Source organism: Pseudorca crassidens, chromosome 1 (genome assembly GCF_039906515.1).
Source record: "Pseudorca crassidens isolate mPseCra1 chromosome 1, mPseCra1.hap1, whole genome shotgun sequence".
NCBI lineage: Eukaryota > Metazoa > Chordata > Mammalia > Artiodactyla > Delphinidae > Pseudorca > Pseudorca crassidens.
Window position 1 is genome coordinate 146,259,956 of NC_090296.1, and position 16,686 is coordinate 146,276,641.

The 16,686-nt window shown below is 44.7% G+C and overlaps 1 protein-coding gene across 3 annotated transcripts in view; it reads left to right on the top strand.

Annotated features, from left to right (window-relative positions):
• The window catches only part of ALPK3 (alpha kinase 3), a 53,504-nt gene that overhangs the window by 24,860 nt on the left and 11,958 nt on the right, over nt 1–16,686 (top strand). For all 3 annotated transcript variants that reach the window (XM_067697809.1, XM_067697826.1, XM_067697818.1), the window contains 4 exons: nt 11,512–13,603; nt 14,255–14,402; nt 14,778–14,905; nt 15,055–15,090. In XM_067697809.1, coding sequence (XP_067553910.1) covers nt 11,512–13,603; nt 14,255–14,402; nt 14,778–14,905; nt 15,055–15,090 — 2,404 coding nt within the window. The remainder of the gene's footprint in view (nt 1–11,511; nt 13,604–14,254; nt 14,403–14,777; nt 14,906–15,054; nt 15,091–16,686) is intronic.

The following is a 16,686-nucleotide window of genomic DNA, read 5'->3' on the forward strand; positions in this document are numbered from 1 at the left end:
GCTCCCTGACCAGGGATTGAACCCAGGCCCTCGGCAATGAAAGCGCAGAGTCCTAACCACTGGACGTTCCCTCTTATTTCTTTTTAAGCTCTGTTATTTTCTCCATATGGGTCCAGCATGCCTCTTGTTAGCGTTAGATATTTTAAAGGCCTCTGCTTCTGGGATCTGCTGCTGCTTCCCTATACTGTCTTGATTTCCTGTCCTGGAAATAAGGGGCATCTCTGACAGCTCAAGTTAGGCTTTCGTCTTGGATATATGGGTGAGGAGCAGGTGCTAAAACTGAGGCCTCTTGGGTTGTTAAGAATGTCCAGGGACCCTCTCCTTGAGCCCAGCCATGCTATTCAGGGAGCTCTTTCCCTGGGCAGAAGCAATCTTGCTTAAGGTACTTGGTGAATGGCCTTCAGTTTCCTCAAAGGCTGCTTTTTAGTGCCCTAACCTGAGATCTTCTCTGAGACTGGCTCAGATCTCTGGAGCTGAGGTACAGGAGCCTGGGGATATGGTGGAATGCCCCATCTGCCCAAATCCTCAGAGTGGGTGGTATAGACATGAAAGGGCTCTGCTGAACGCCTTGAGACCTCACAGTACTTTACATCCTGTATGTCCTGAGGATGATCGTCTCAATATGCGGAAACTCTCCTTGCATAATTAGGGTGCTTTGGTTTTCAGAGACTACGTGAATATAAGTATTTTCTGAGAGCTGTTGAAGGGAGGGGGGCTTGAGGAGAGACATGATCGTTGCCTTAAGAAATTATCTAATGAATCCAGGGTATTAGACTTGTACCAAACCATAAGCGCAAAGAGGCTGTGGTGAATGTTATTGCAGTAGGTTTCTAGGGACGGAGAGTGGGGTGGTCTGCAGTCACGAGAGAAGGCATCTGGGAAGAGGCCGGTTGGCAGCATGTATAGGGTTTATTACTGGAAATACCATAGTAGAAAAACATCGAATATAATTTTTTTAATATAAAAGAATGCCCAGGGCTTCCCTGGTGGTGCAGTGGTTGAGAGTCCGCCTGCCGATGCGGGGGACGCGGGTTCGTGCCCCGGTCCGGGAAGATCCCACATGCCGCGGAGCGGCTGGGCCCGTGAGCCATGGCCGCTGCGCCTGCGCGTCCGGAGCCTGTGCTCCGCAACGGGAGAGGCCACAACAGTGAGAGGCCCGCGTACCGCAAAAAAAAAAAAAAAAAAAGAATGCCCATAATATCCCCAGATAAAAAGAAATTAGATAGGTTAAAGAGAGGAAGGAAGACATTCTGGGAAGGACAAATAGCATGAAGCAAGGTAAGTGGTAGGTAGGAATGCACACCTGCCTGTCCTAATCTTTTTTAAATTAAAAAAAAAATTTCTTAAAAAATTTTTTTTTTTTTTTTTTTTTTTTTTTTTTACCATACCACACAGCACATGGGATCTTACTTCCCTGGCCAGGGATCACACCCATGCCCCCTGCATTGGAAGCACAGAGTCTCAACCACTGGACTGCCAAGGAAGTCCCCTGCCTATCCTCGCTCCCAGTCTTGGGAGTGAGACAGAAAGGGGAGAGAACTAACATTTTTTGAATATCAGCTTCCAGTAATGCTGGGTTAGATAATTCCAACCAACTTTCCTACTGAGGGCAACTAATAAAGCTGAGCAAAATATTAAAATGTCTGCTTGAAGGCACTGGAGAGCTAACAAAGTGAAGAATCACTTGCCCAGGATCTGGGAAGAGATGGAAATCCAGAATGGTGAGCTCAGCCTTTGGCATAGCTTTTGTCCTGGGGTTGTTTGCCACTCCAGAAGGGGAGAATGAGAGACTCAGCAGTGTTGTAGACAGCCTCAAGGGACTTGGGAGACCAGAATTGGAGCCCATGGTCTCAAGGGTGGTAGCCCTGATAAACCCCCTTGTCTTTGGGTTGGGAACCCTGAAGGTTTGTACCATAGGATTAAGGGAACCAGAAGCAAATTACCCTCATGGGGGTTGAGGCTTAACTCTGAGTTACCTGGGTGACCAAGAAATATCTCAATCCTTGAAATCAGATTAAGGTGGTTCAAGATACCTTGCTCCCAAGCATCTGGAGGATGATAACATCATCTAAAGCCACAAATTATTTTTGAAAAATGTTTCAAATATAATATTCAGCACCTAAATGAAGATAACTAGGCACACAAAGAGAGGAAAACATGAAAAGGGGGACTTGCCCAGCAGCCCAGTGGTTAGGACTCAGCACTTTCACGGCTGTGGCCCTGGGTCAATCCCTGGTTGGAGAACTAAGATCCTGCAAGCTGCGTATTATGGCAAAAAAAAAAAAAGAAACATGAAAAAGAGCTAGCAAAAACAGCAGACGATATATTCCAAGTTTTGGAATTATCAGACATGAACTATTAAAACTAGAACTATACATTCTATATTCAAGAAGATAAAAAGGCAAGAGTGAAGATTTCGGCAGAGAACTAGAAACTATAAAAAGTGGCAGAGACTTTAAAATGAACCAACTAGAAATCCAGAACTAGAGAATACAGTAACGAATGTTAAATTAGTTATCGTGGTTATGGTAGTTCCAGTTCTGGATAAGATGGAGTAAATACCATCCACCCTGTATCTCCCACTGAATGCAACTAAAAACTTGGGCTAAATGCATGGTGCAGCTACTTGATGACTTTTTAAAAAAAATATATTTATTTTATGTATTTATTTTTGGCTGCGTTGGGTCTTTGTTGCCGTGCGGGTCTCCTTGTGGTGAGCGGGGGCTACTCTTCGTTGCAGTGTGTGGGCTTCTCATTGCGGTGGCTTCTCTTGTTGCAGAGCACGGGCTCTAGGTGCGTGGGCTTCGGTAGTTGCGGCTTGCTGGCTCCAGAGCGCAGCCTCGGTAGTTGTGGCACACGGGCTCTAGAGCACAGGTTCAGTAGTTGTGGCCCAGGGGCTTAGTTCCTCCACGGCATGTGGACTCTTCCAGGGCTTGAACCCATGTCCCCTGAATTGGCAGGCGGATTCTTAACCACTGCACCACCAGGGAAACCCTACTTGATGACTTTGATAAGCAAATAGTAGCAGACAGACTGAGGAATAAGACCAGAATTAAGTACCACTGATTCAGCAGTATTTACCCTTAAAAAAATCTAGTATTACCTGGCCTGGTCTTAATGCAATCAGAAACTCAGAAATAAGCATCAGGATGAACAGAGAGAGCTTTAGAAGCCCTTTTGAACAGGCTTGAGGAATAGGAGAGGAATCTCCTGGTAGTGGCAGTAGCAGAGGCCACAGGGGTCTAAAACTTTGAGGGAGGACTGGAAAAGGGAATCCTAGGGACCCAGAAAGTAAAGGGTAGATCATACACAGGAAGAAGTTTGGGAAAGTGACTTCATAAGCTGTTTATAAATTCCTGGGCTTATTCTCACGCTGTTCATGCATGGATCTGGTTCTGAACATTGTATCAAAAAAGAACTAAGAGGCCATCATCCAAGTCCCAGACTGGCCACTGGGTGGCACACATACAGGACAGATCTGAATAGCACTGCAAAGACTTTGAAAATGGAACTGACACTGAAACTACAACCTCAGAATGTTGAATGGAACTTGCAGCCTGAACACAACCAAGTAGAGTGTCTGCTAAGACAAAAATATTAACGTTCTCCATAGGATTTATATAAGAAACCAGAATCTCATAATATTCAAAATGTGCCAGATATAGTAAGTATTATTTGGCATATGAGAAAATCAGGAAAATCTCAACTTGCGTGGGAAAAGGCAGTTAAAGAATGCCAATGTCAAGATGGCAGATATGTTGGAATTATCTGACTTTAAAGCAGTGACAAAAAGTAAGGTTGAACACTCTGGAAATAAGTGGAAAGATAGAAAGTCTTGGCAAAGAAATACAAGATATAAAGAACAAATTGTTCATTTTAGAACTGAAAAATAAAATAACTGAAATAAAAAAGACTTGCTTGTTGGGCACAACAGCAGAATGAGGACAATAGGGAAAAAGTCAGTGCACTTTGAAGATAGGTCAATCAAAAGTATTCAATCTGAATAACAGAGAGAAAAAGACATGAACAGAGCTTCAAGGATCTGTGGTGCAATATCAAAATGTCTAACATTCATGTCATTGGATACCCAGAAGGAGAGAAGAGAGTATGGTGCAGAGAAAATATATGAAGAAATAATGGCTGAAAACTTCCCAAATTTGGCAAAAAAAACCCCACAAACTTACAGATCAAGAAGTTCAGCAAACCCCAAATAAGAAACACCCACAGAATTCCATGCCAGGGAACAGCATAGTCAAATTGCTGAGAACTGAAGACAACAACAGCAATAAAATCTTGAAAGTAGTCAGAGAAAAAATGACGCACTATTTATAGGGGAACAATAACTTGAATGACTGCAGATTTCTCATCAGAAACAATGGAGGTTAAAAAGGAAGTGAAATAATATTTTTTAACTGCTGAAAGAAAATGCTTTTCAATCTATAATTCTACATTCAGCAAACATATCTTTTAGTATTGAAGGTGAAATAAAGACATTCCAAGATAAAGGGAAACTAAGAGAATACAGTACTAGCAGACCTGTTCTAAAAGAATTGCTAAAGTAAATTTTTCAGACAAAGAGAAATGATACAAGGAATCTTGTAAATACCTGGGTAAACATAATAGATTATTCTTCTCTTCTTGAATTCTTTTTTAAAAATTATTTATTTATTTATTTGGCTGCGTTGGGTCTTCGTTGCTGTGCGCAGGCTTTCTCTAGTTGCGGCGAGCAGGGGCTACTCTTCGTTGTGGTGTGCGGTCTTCTTGAATTCTTTAAAAAGTGTTTGAAGGTAAAAAGTACAGATTATAACATTGTCTGCTAAAGTTTTTAATGTATGTAAATGTAACGTATAAAGAGGGAGAGGGTAAAGGGACCTATGTGGTGGTAAGATTACTACATTTCACTTGCAGTGGTAAGATGTTGACTCTAAGTAGACTGTGGGAAGTTAAGTGTATGTATTGCAGGCCCTAGAACAATAATTAAAATACAAAGAAATATAGTAAACATCACAATATGTAAATTAAAGTGGAATACTACAAATTTTCAAATAATCTACAAGAAAACTGGAAAGGGGAAACAGGAAGAAATAACGGAGGGAACAAATAGAAAACAAATAATAAAATAATTGATGTAAATTCAAACGTATAAATAATTATATTAAATATAAGTAGTCTAAACACATGAAGTAAAAGACAGAGATTGTGAGACTGGATCAAAAAAAAAAATTCCCAACTCTATACTTTTTAAAAGAAATTGACTGCAATTCCAATGATATAGGTAGGTTAAAAGTAAAATTATAGAAAATATATACAATGCAAACAGTAATCAACTGAAAACTGGACTGGCCATATTAATATCAGACAAACCAGACTTCAGAGCAAAGAAAATTACCAGGGAAAAATAGTGAAGTACATAATGATAAAAGAATCAATTCAAGAAAATGAAAATGAGTTTGCCCCTAACAACAGAGCTTCAAAATACATGAAGAAAAACTGGCAGAACTGAAAGGAGAAATAAACAAATCAACAATTATAGTTGGAGACTTTAACACGCCTCTCAATAACTCAATAATTGAACTAGTAAACAGAAAATCAGTAAGAATAGAAAAGAACTGAATAGCTTTATCAACTAACTGGATCTAATAGACACATAGCATACTCCACGTAACAACAACAGAATACTCATTCATTTCAAGTGCATATAAAACATTCACTAGAATAGATCATATCCTGGGTCATAAACAAACCTTAACAAATATAAAATATTTGAAATAATACAAAGTATGTTCTCTGACAAAAATGAAATTAAACTAGAAATCAGTGACAGAGGATAATAGGAAAGTCTCCAAACACTTTTAAATTAAATATCGCACTTTTATGCATCAGAGAGGAAGATCTTAAGGTCAATTGGGAAATATTTTGAACTGAATGAAAGTGAAAGTACAACATATCAAAATTTTAGATGCTGTTAAATCAGTGTCTTGAGGAAAATTTATAGCATTAAATATTTATATTAGAAAAGAAGGTCTGAAATCAATACTCTAAGCTCTCATATTGATAAACTAGAAAAGGAAGAACAAAACTAACCCAAAGCAAGCAGAAGGAAGGGGAAAATAAGAAAAGAGTAAAAAATGAAATTGAAAACAGAAAAACTATGGAAAAAAATTAAACCAAAATCTTGTTATTTGAAAAGATCAATAATATTGATAAACCTCTAGCAAGACTCACAAAGAAAAAAAAAAAAGAGAAGACACAAATTACCTGTATTCAGAACGAAAGAGGAGCTTGATTGTGGTGATCATTTCACAGTATATAGATATATCAAAACACAAGTTGTACACTTTAAATGTATACTGTTTTGTCAATTATACCTCAATAAAGCTCTTTAAAAAAAAAGAATGAAAGGAGATATCACTAGTGAACCTGCAAGCATTAAAAGGATAATAAAGGACTATTATGGGAAAAAATGCACTCACAAATGCAACAACTTAGATGAAATAGAACAATTCTTAAAAAAAAAAAACTACCAAAACTCATGTAAAAATGAAACAAGATAATTTGAATAACACTATGACTGTTAAGGAAATTGAGTTTGTAATTTTAAATCTCCTCCCCAAAATCTTTAGGGCCAAATGGTTTCACTGGAAAATTGTACCAAATATTTAAAGATGATGAAGCCTCAGTATGAGCCCTGGGTCTGGGTTTCATCAAGGAAGTAGATTCCAGGTCCTTGACAATGCCCTGCTCCATCCCTGTTAAGCCCCTGGCTTTGTATCCTGCTTCTCCAAACCAGCACTCTCTCCTCTTAGAGGATTACAAGCCATAGTACTTGCCATTCAGTGGCTCATTCCTGTGAACCTCCTATGTGCCTCGGTCTGTGAAGGATGCAAAGGTGATTCAGACTGGTTCCTTAATCTCAAAAATTTTACAGAGAAGACAGAAAGACAGGATGGAAAATTAAAACTGCTAATGTTCTTTGTAATGAAAAAGCCCACAGAGAACCAGATAGGTTCACCCCAGCTCACACAGTTTTTTATTTTTAAGAAATACATTGACATTCCTCCTCACTTCTCCATACAGTTCCAGATGCAGACACACACACCCACCCCACATAGTGTTTAGATAGGTCAGTCTTTATAGTTATTGCACACCAAGTCTAACCCTGGGCCTGTGCTGGGCCCTCTTTGAAAGGGAAGAGTTCACAGATTAGCAGGTGACACGTGCATAACTGCCACAGAGAATGAGGGTATAATAATAGAATTAGGTACATTTGCCATGGGTACATAGGATAAGAAGCCACGTACGTTTTGGGGGGTGGAGAAGGGAACTCAGAAGTCTTCTAAAACGAGAAGAAACTTGAGTGAGGTCTTCAGGGAAAAGAAGGAGGAGTTCTTCAGGTGAGCAATGAGAAGGCTGAGAATGTCCAGCAGAGAAAAACAAAGTGGTTATAAAATAGCACAGTAATCAGCATGGTACGTTAGTGTTGTTGGATGGAGGGACCCAAGAGATGAGGCTGGAGAGACAGACCTGGGTTCTCTGCTGAAGGACAGCCCTCACTGATCACACAAGGGCCTATTTACTTATGCATTTTCATTCTTAATTGGATTTTGTTAAATATGTGTCATAGGCACATGGTATAAAATCCAAAAAGTATAAAAAGTATTTAGAGAATATTAAATCTTCACCCTTTCCCTACCACCACCACCCCATCCCTCTTCCTGAAATAAGTTGCCATAACTGGTATCTTGGGCATCCTTCCAGAGCTGTCTTCTGTACATTTACACATATGTGTCTCTGTATTTTCCACATAAAGGTGGCATATGATACTTTCTGTCCTATACCTTGCTTTTTTATTTGGGTATTTATTTTATTTATTTGGGGTGTGGATATACCATAATTCATTGGATCAATCCTGTATTGATGTAATTTAGATATTTTCTAGCCTTTTGCTATTATAAACTATGAGGCAACGAGTATCCTTGTATATATGTCAGTTTGCACATGAAAGTATATCTATAGGGTAAATTCCTAGGAGTGGAACTGTTGGGTCAAAGAGTATAAGTATTTTTAGTTTTACTAGATAATGCCAAATTACTATCCATAGAGGCTGTGCTGATGCCTGTTTCCCCATACCCTGCCGGGCAGGGAGTATTCTTAAACTTTTTGCTCTTTTAGGCTAGGGCTTTTAGGCTTTAGCCTGTAAGTGATGATAAGCTGCTGAGAGGCTTTTAAGGAGGGGAGTGTCACAATCAGATTTATTTTTTATTTTTGTATTATTATTTTTAATTTATTTATTTTTGGCTGCGTTGGGTCTTTGTTGCTGAACGCAGACTTTCTCTAGTTGCAGCGAGCGGGCATTACTCTTTGTTGCGGTGCATGGGCTTCTCATTGCGGTGGCTTCTCTTGTGGAGCTGGGGCTCTAGGCACGCAGGCTTCAGTAGTTGTGGCACGCAGGCTCAGTAGTTGTGGTGCACGGGCTTAGTTGCTCCGTGGCATGTGGGATCTTCCCGGACCAGGGCTCGAACCCATGTCCCCCGCATTGGCAGGCAGATTCTTAACCACTGTGCCACCAGGGAAGTGCCCAGATTTATATTTTAGAAAGATCACTTGGGCTGCATATTTGGCAGAGGCAAAGACTAGAGTCACGGATACCAATTAGGAGGCTTTACTATAGTCCAGGCAAGATAGAATTGTTGGCAGCTTAGATTAGGGTGTTGGCAGTGGAGACAGAGAGAAGGGAATGGATATTGAGATACTGAAGAGGCAGGTTCAGTAGGACTCAGGGACTGATCAGTCTGCGGGTGAGGGGGAGTGAAGACAGCTTTAATCAAAAGTTCTGTTCACATGAGCCTTGTGTGTAAAGTCAGCATTTTCTTTGTAAATGTATAGATCTCATGTCCATATTAATACTTTCTAATCCTGGGACTTCCTTGGTGGTACAGTGGTTAAGATTCTGCGCTCCCAATGCAGGGGGCCCAGGTTCAATCCCTGGTCAGGGAACTAGATCCCGCATGCCGCAACGAAGATCCCGCATGCTGCAACTAAGACCCAGTGCAGCCAAATAAATAAATAAATATTAAAAATATATTTCTTAATCCTAGAATATCAGAAGTTAAAAAAAGATTCTAATATATGCTGTTTGTTGGCTCCAAGGTTTTTTTTTTTTTTAAATTATTTTTAAAATTTTATTTTTGGCTGCATTGGGTTTTTGTTGCTGTGCGCGGGCTTTTCTGTAATTGCGGTGAGCACGGGCTTCTCATTGCGGTGACCTCTCTTGTTGCAGAGCAGGGGCTCTAGGCACACGGGCTTCAGTAGTTGTGGCACACGGGCTCAGTAGTTGTGGCTCGCAGGTTCTAGAGTGCAGGCTCAGTAGTTGTGGTGCATGGGCTTAGTTGCTCCGTGGCATGTGGGATCTTCCTGGACCAGGGCTTGAACCCATGTCCCGTGCATTGGCAGGTGGATTCTTAACCACTGCACCACCAGGGAAGCCCAGCTCCAAGGTGTTTTTGTACGTGTCTTACTGGTTCTCAGAGAAGTTGGAGGAGCGTTTTTACTAACATTCTTCGGTCAGTCAGACTTACATTTGATGGCTCCTGTTATTCACCAGACTCTTCTATTTCTTTCGTATTCATACCATTCATTCAGAATTCCATACGCAGTAAAGTAACTTTAAATTTTATATTTAATTTAAATATAATTTAATTAAATACATATTAAGGTCTCATACGTTCCGTTTGCTTTGGTTTTGTGTGTGGTTCTTCTGATACTTAGAAATATTTGTACATAGTACTTTATAATTTAAATTTTATGTAGTATCATCCATAATTTTATCTGTTTAGTCAGTGTGTTTTACTTTTTTATGATGAGCAGTGATCGTGCTTCCACTTCCTCCCTACCTTTTTTCCCTTTCATTTTCTATCTCCTATTTTCCCAAAGTTTTATTTCTAAGTGACTATCTTTGTATAATTGAATATGCTGTATTTCTGTTACCTGGGTTTTCAGCTTTGAGTCATGCCTTTGATTCCTGGCTTGTATAACTGATACAATTAAGGCATTTAACTCCACTTGTCATCTTCTTCCCCCTTCCCCTTCTGTGCTAGTTGTATCGTTTCTGCATTGTCAGGGCATAAACACTGACATTCTGATCTGCCACTCTAAACTTTTTTGGTTTTAGTCTTGGTTCTATGGTTAAATATATGTTCAGCGTTCACCATCAATTCTTCTGCTGTGGTTTCCCCAGTCATCTTTTGGTTGACCAAAGTTTGTTCTCCAGTAGTTTCCTCCAGGGCCACGGAACACTATTCCTTAAGTTCTCGTATGTTCAAAATCTATTTTCTTAGCAATTTTCCTGTATTTTTGCTCATGTTTTTTGAGAACTGCCTGCGGTAGGCTGCTCCACTGTTCTTTTCCTGACTGTTGGACGTCTCCCTTGTATGTCTTCTGCTTGATTTCCACCCAGTCCTCCATGATCCTACAGCTCTTGCAACCTCCCAGAGTTTCATCTATCTGCTTTTGGCAATCCTTCCCTTTTTTTTTTTTTTTTTTTGAGACTGTAGGTTTTATTAGCCTCCATTTCCACTAACAATGGAATTTGCTTTGATTTTTCTTGTTTACTTAGTTGGTTTTGATTATATCCAACATGAAAAGAGGCAATTTACTGTTTTATGCCAGGATGTTTAGATAGAAGGTCCTTTAATTATATTTAAATGTGTGACCATATAGTGTAACAACGAAGAACATGAGATTTGAAGCTAGACACACCTGGCTTCTAAACTAAACTCTACCGCTTACTCTCTGATAATGGACAAACCATATTCCTTCTTTGACCATCAGTGTTCTTATCTCTAAAATAGAGATGATTCTTGCAAATTATTTGGTATTGTTGTGAGGAGCGAGGCAATACATATGTGATAAGTAGGGGCCTAGCATGGTGTTTTGCAAATAGCGGTTGTTCGGAAGGGTAACGTTATAATGGTTCACGGATCTCCTGGCACAGGTGTCATTCGTAATGACTTTAACCCTCTCTGGATGGCATTTTGTAATTGCCGCTCACTCAGCATTAATGATGATGCTGTCCCTGATGCTATCAAGGAGACCCCCTGGCACTCTCCCACTTCACCCATAATTCTATCCAGGACAGTTAGTGCCACAAGAGAGGGACAGATTGACTGCTCGGAGGCCCTGGGGAGAGGACACTCTCCTCCGAATGGCAGGGTTGAGGGGTGGGGTAGCACGTGATCAGGGGCTGTCAGGAGAGGCAAAATTTCTTCGGGGAGAGGTGGGGAGGGCCAGAGCTAGACCTGGATTCTGGATATTCCCTGGTGTGGACTCTGGGATCAGGGATTGGGTGGGTGGGCTTGGGACTCTGTCACCCCCAGCAGGCCTGAGAAACCAGGTGGCAGGATTCTCATCATGGCAGTTCTGGATGAGGTCAGAGAAGGCTGGGATGTTGGATTGGAAAGAGATCCTAAGGCACGTGTAGTTAAGTTCTTGCTTCTGTCCATGTGTTCTCAGGTCCAGGAGTCCCAGGCAACCATGGCTCCTACCACATTGGCCAGCAGCAGCTCTGATATGGTCTCCGCTGGTTGCAGCACCTCCAGAAGTCAGGACATCATTGAGCCCATGGACACAGAAACCCAGGAGGATGGGAGAGCATCTGCTGATCAGAACACTGGAGGCAAGAAGAATACAGAGATGGATAGGAAGATGCAGGTGGATGGGAGGACGCAGGGAGATGGAACACAAACCACCCAGAGGACACAGGCAGATAGGAAGACACAGGTGGATGTTGTGACACAAGAAAGTGAGAGGTCAGAGTCAGGCAGGAATTCCCAGGAGGATGTGATGGCACAAGGAAAGGTGGGGACCCAGGCAGATAAGAGGACACAGGCAGACAGAAGGGTGCAGGAAGGCAAGGGGACATGGTCAGAGGGGAGCATTCCCACAGCTGTGAAATGTTGGTCAGAGAAGGCGTCCATGACCGGTATCAGCCCACAGTCCAGGGCCCCCAAACGCCCACCTTCAGAGGATCCTAGGTCCCCTCAGGTTACTGAATGCTTTGAACAGACCCCAGAAGAGTTCTCCGTCCCAGACAAACCTGAGTTTATGCTCAGATCTGACGAGGCAGCAGGAACGGCCTCCGGAAGCCGTGAGGAAACTGTGCCAGGTCCCCTGGCGGGGGGCCTCACACGCGGGGCACAGCTGCCTCCTGAGGGCAGTTTGGAGCAGGTGGGAGGAGAGAGATATCAAGGGCCGGAGCAGTCGGGTCCAGTTAAGGACAAGGCCAACGAGGGCCTGTCCCAGGGCCCCAAGCAGGAACAGCCGGGAGAAGTGCTGTCTGTGGATCTGGGTGGCTGTCCTTCAGCGGGCCTGAGCCGCCAGGTGCCCACTCTGCCCTCTCTTCCTGGGGCCGGCCTGACGGATAACTCACAGCAGCGGCTGCCCAGCACCCCGGCTTCTCAGCACATGAGCACAGCTGCCTTCCTACCCTCTGGGGACAAGGCCTCGCTGAGTTCTGCCCCCGCACTGCACCTGGGGCTGGGCGCCCCCAGCCAGAGTCACCCGCCAGGAACCAGGGCAGCAGACGCTGAGGGGGCCTGCGCCAAGGTGCCCGGTGTGGAAGGGAGGACTTCAGGCCCCCAGACCTGTGACCCTGGCCTTATAGACTCCCTGAAGAGCTACTTGCTCCTGCTGCTGAAGCTATCCAGCTCAGAGACGAGTGGCAGGGGCCCAGGGGCCCAGGAGGAAGCTGCCGCTGGGGATCAGGCACCCTCACCCTCTCTGGCCCCCACCGTGGAAGTGGCCGGTCTGAGTCCCCGGACGTCACGGCGCATCCTGGAGCGTGTGGAGAACAACCGTCTGGTGCAGAGCGCGCAGACTCTGCTGCTGAGCCCCTGTACCTCCCGCCGCCTCACTGGCCTCCTGGACCGCGAGGTGCAGGTTGGCTGTCAGGCCCTGGCTGCTGCCCGGTGCCCTGGCCCCAGCCCCCTCTCTGTCCCTGCCATCGTGGTAGGTGAGGAGGAAGGCCCCGGGGTGGCCTCAGGAGGATCCAGTGAAGGTGAGGGAGAGGTTTCCCTTGAGGGGCCTGGCCTCCTGCCGACCTCCCAGGAGAGCGGCATGGGTGGGCCGCTGGGGGGCGTGGGTGGACAGGCAGCCCCTGGGCAGGGACTGCTGTCAGCAGAGAGCAGAGCCCAGGAACGCTTCCGAGAGGAGGAGATCCCAGGGGAAGCTCTGACAGATCTCCCCGCAGCTACCCCTGAGGAACTGGCTCTGGGGGCCCGGAGGAAGAGGTTTCTCCCTAAGGTCAGAGCAGCAGGAGATGGGGAGCCAACCAAGCCCGAAGAAAGGGAGAGCCCCTCGGGTTCCCCCCGGGGGCCCCGGAAGGGCCTTGCACCGGGGCTCCCGGGGAGTCCAGGGCGGGAGAAACGCTCCCCTACTCAGGGCAGAAAGGCAGACCTGCTGGAGGTGCCGCGGGCAGAGGAGGAGCCGGCAGCAGGGGCCCTGGGCTCCAGCCCCAGAGCCAGCAACCTGGAAGCAGAGATGGCCCTGGAGGAAGGCAAGCAGGGCACTCCGGCCAAGCCAAGGAGAGCCAAAGACCTGCTAAAAGGTGAGCAACAGGTACGGCTTCCCAGGAGCGGGCTGCCCGGAGCAGGGCCCTGCTGGGGTAACCCTGCCTGCTAGAGGTTTCGCGTACCTCTGTAAAGGGTATTCTTAGGTAATAATCCCGCAGGCTTTGGAATCGGAAAGGCCGCTTGGAGTTGGAAATAGTACCAACTTTGTAACATTGTGAGGGTTACATGGGATAGAATAAATCAAGTACTCAGCACAGGGCCTGGCTTCAATAGTATCCTAGCTCTATCATCATCATCACCACCGTAATCGCCTTTTTGCAGACTTGTCCCGCGAGTACAGAGTGGTACGGACAGGATTCAAACGCAGGGTCTTAGGTTTAGGAGCCTAGGCTGCAAGCTGAAGTTCCTCTCTTGACTGCTGTCTGCGGCCTCAGCTGTGAGGCTCTCCCTGGCCTGGAGTGGAGGTGCTGTACTATGTTCTTTCTAGCTAAGAGGTGCGCTTTGAAGTCAGGGCAGAAGCCTCAGAGGTACAGGTGGGACTCAAGTGGGGGCTGTGTGGAGGCTTGAATCCTGTTTTCTCTCAGCCTGTGCCACCACGGACACCCAGGGAAGCAGGGGTAGGGCCAGAGAGGGCACACGATGGAGGGGAAGTGGCTTGTTCCTCTCAACTGTGCCCCTGCTTCCAGCCCCACAGGTGATCCGGAAGATTCGGGTGGAGCAGTTTCCTGATGCCTCGGGCAGCCTGAAGCTCTGGTGCCAGTTTTTCAACATTCTTAGTGACTCAGTCTTGACATGGGCCAAGAATCAGCGCCCAGTGGGCGAGGTGGGCAGGAGGTAAGCCAGCTGGGTACCACCTCCACCTGTCCTGGCTCCCTAATAAATTGTAGCAACACTACTGGGGGGGAGATTGTCCCAGCACTTTGGATCTACCTCCTCATTTAATCCTCACAAGAACCCTATGAGGGAGATTCTAGTATTCCCATAGTGAAGGGGAGAACATTGAGGCTCAGAGATATTAAGTCACTTGCCCAAAGTCACACAGCTAGTGCAGGCCTGACCTGTGTGACGCAGGCCCAGCTCTTCCCAGAGCTCTCAGAGACAGGGCTCACAGCATTCTCTGAGAGCGGGATCTGCGAAGCCTCAGGACCACAGGGTGGCCCTGGGCTGTGCCATGGTGATGGCCTCACGGAGAGGATCTCCTCTCTGCAGTGCAGGGGACGAGGGGCCAGCGGCCCTGGCCATCGTGCAGGCGTCCCCCGTAGACTGTGGCATGTATCGATGCACCATCAGCAACGAGCACGGCTCGGCCTCCACTGACTTCTGCCTCAGCCCCGAGGGTGAGTGTGAGCTCTGCCCCCCCTCCCCGGGTTCTCTGCCTGGCCCCCACTGGGGGTGGGGCAGGGAACAGTCGTCTTTGCAGAGGTGGAGCTGTCTCTGGGCAGACCTGCCTGAGGATAGCAGCTTTCTCTTCTCTTTCTCCACACAGTGCTGTCAGGATTCATCTCCAGAGAAGAAAGTCAAGGTAGGTGCCCCTCAGGGGGAGGAATGGGTGGGCCTGTGTCCCTACCCTGCCATCTACAGGGGCTTCTTTAAAGACTTGGAATCTGTTCTAAATGCCATGTTTATCTCCACATACAGCCACCCTTTGCCTCCTAGTTTAGGATATGGTTTGTGGAGGAGGGTGGGGGAAGACAGCTGTTTCAGAAGATGAGGGAGGAAGAGGTGGCTAAGGGGACATCCTACAAGGAGTTCATTCAGCCTGTGCCCTTTGCCCATGTCAGAGCCCTTGATCAAGAGCAGGACTGTCCACTTGTCACCCTGCCAGCTCCCTCCCCGGAGTTTCTCACGGTGGTCTGTGGACTCCTGCATTAGAGTCACACAGGGAGCTTGCTGAAAATGCAGTTACTTGAGCCCTACTGCAGATACTCTTAATCACAATCTCTGGGGTAGGGCCTGACACAATTGCATGTCAGTAGATGCCCTGGCGATTGTGATACACCCCAAAGTTTGATAAGCATTTTAAAGGCTCAAATATTAGGGGAAGAGAGGTATTGCTCCTGCAGAAGACACACAGAGGATTAGGACCGTGAAGGCGGCTGGTGATGGAAAGGTTTCTAGAGCTTCATTTGCCAACTAATACCTTAATTCTTTCCTTCATTCACTTATTTACTCATTCATTCAACTAGTGCCTTTTGTTCAGTTATCAAATCAGATTTAATCAAATATAACCTCACCTAAAAACTAAAAAAGCCTAAAAACTTAGTAATAATACTTAATTATCATCAAATATCCAATCAGATTTTCCCAACTTTCTCATAAGTGTTGGTTTATTTTAATTAGGAACCACTCAGTGCTTTTGGCTAACATAATCTCTTAAATCTATCAAATGTATAATAGTTCCTCCTCCCTCATTTGTTTTCCCTCCTTGCCATTTATTTGTTGAAGAATTTCTTACATTTTGGATTTTTATTGATTATATCACCATTTAACATGTCGCTTCATTGATGTGCTTCCTCTAAACTGGTAATTAGCTTGAGATGCTTGCTCCAATTCAGGTGCAAATTTTGGGGGGGTGTGTGTGGACATTTCACAGGTGTGCTGTGTATTTCCTTTGCATCCTATCTGGAGGCATGTGATGTCTGACTGTTTTAGTAATGTTAAGAATGATCACTGGGTTCATTCAGGTGTTTTCTGCCTGATCTATCCCTTTTAAACTTTAAAAAACTGTATCTGATATAACCCCTGTCATCAGCTAAGGGTTTTAGCAGTCACTGATTATCACCTAAGTCCTTTATTTCATTAAGGTTTGCAACATGGAGTATTTTAATTCTGTCATTTCTTCTTTATTCATTAGCTGAAATTTTTTGGAAAAGAAGAAATGGTTATTTGGTAATCCTGATACATATAGGTCCAACAGAAAATGAAGGAAAAAATACTTTCTTTTCCTCCTTGCTCTTATTAGATTTCAGAATAATGAGTTGGTGCCCTAACATCCTCCAAAGGTCACGAATGAGGGTTTTTTTTTCCAGAGGGAAGGGTTTTTTTTACTTATAATTATGAAAGTATGGATTTTTAACACCTTTGAACGTTCAATACTTTGCAATTATTTTGCTGTTGT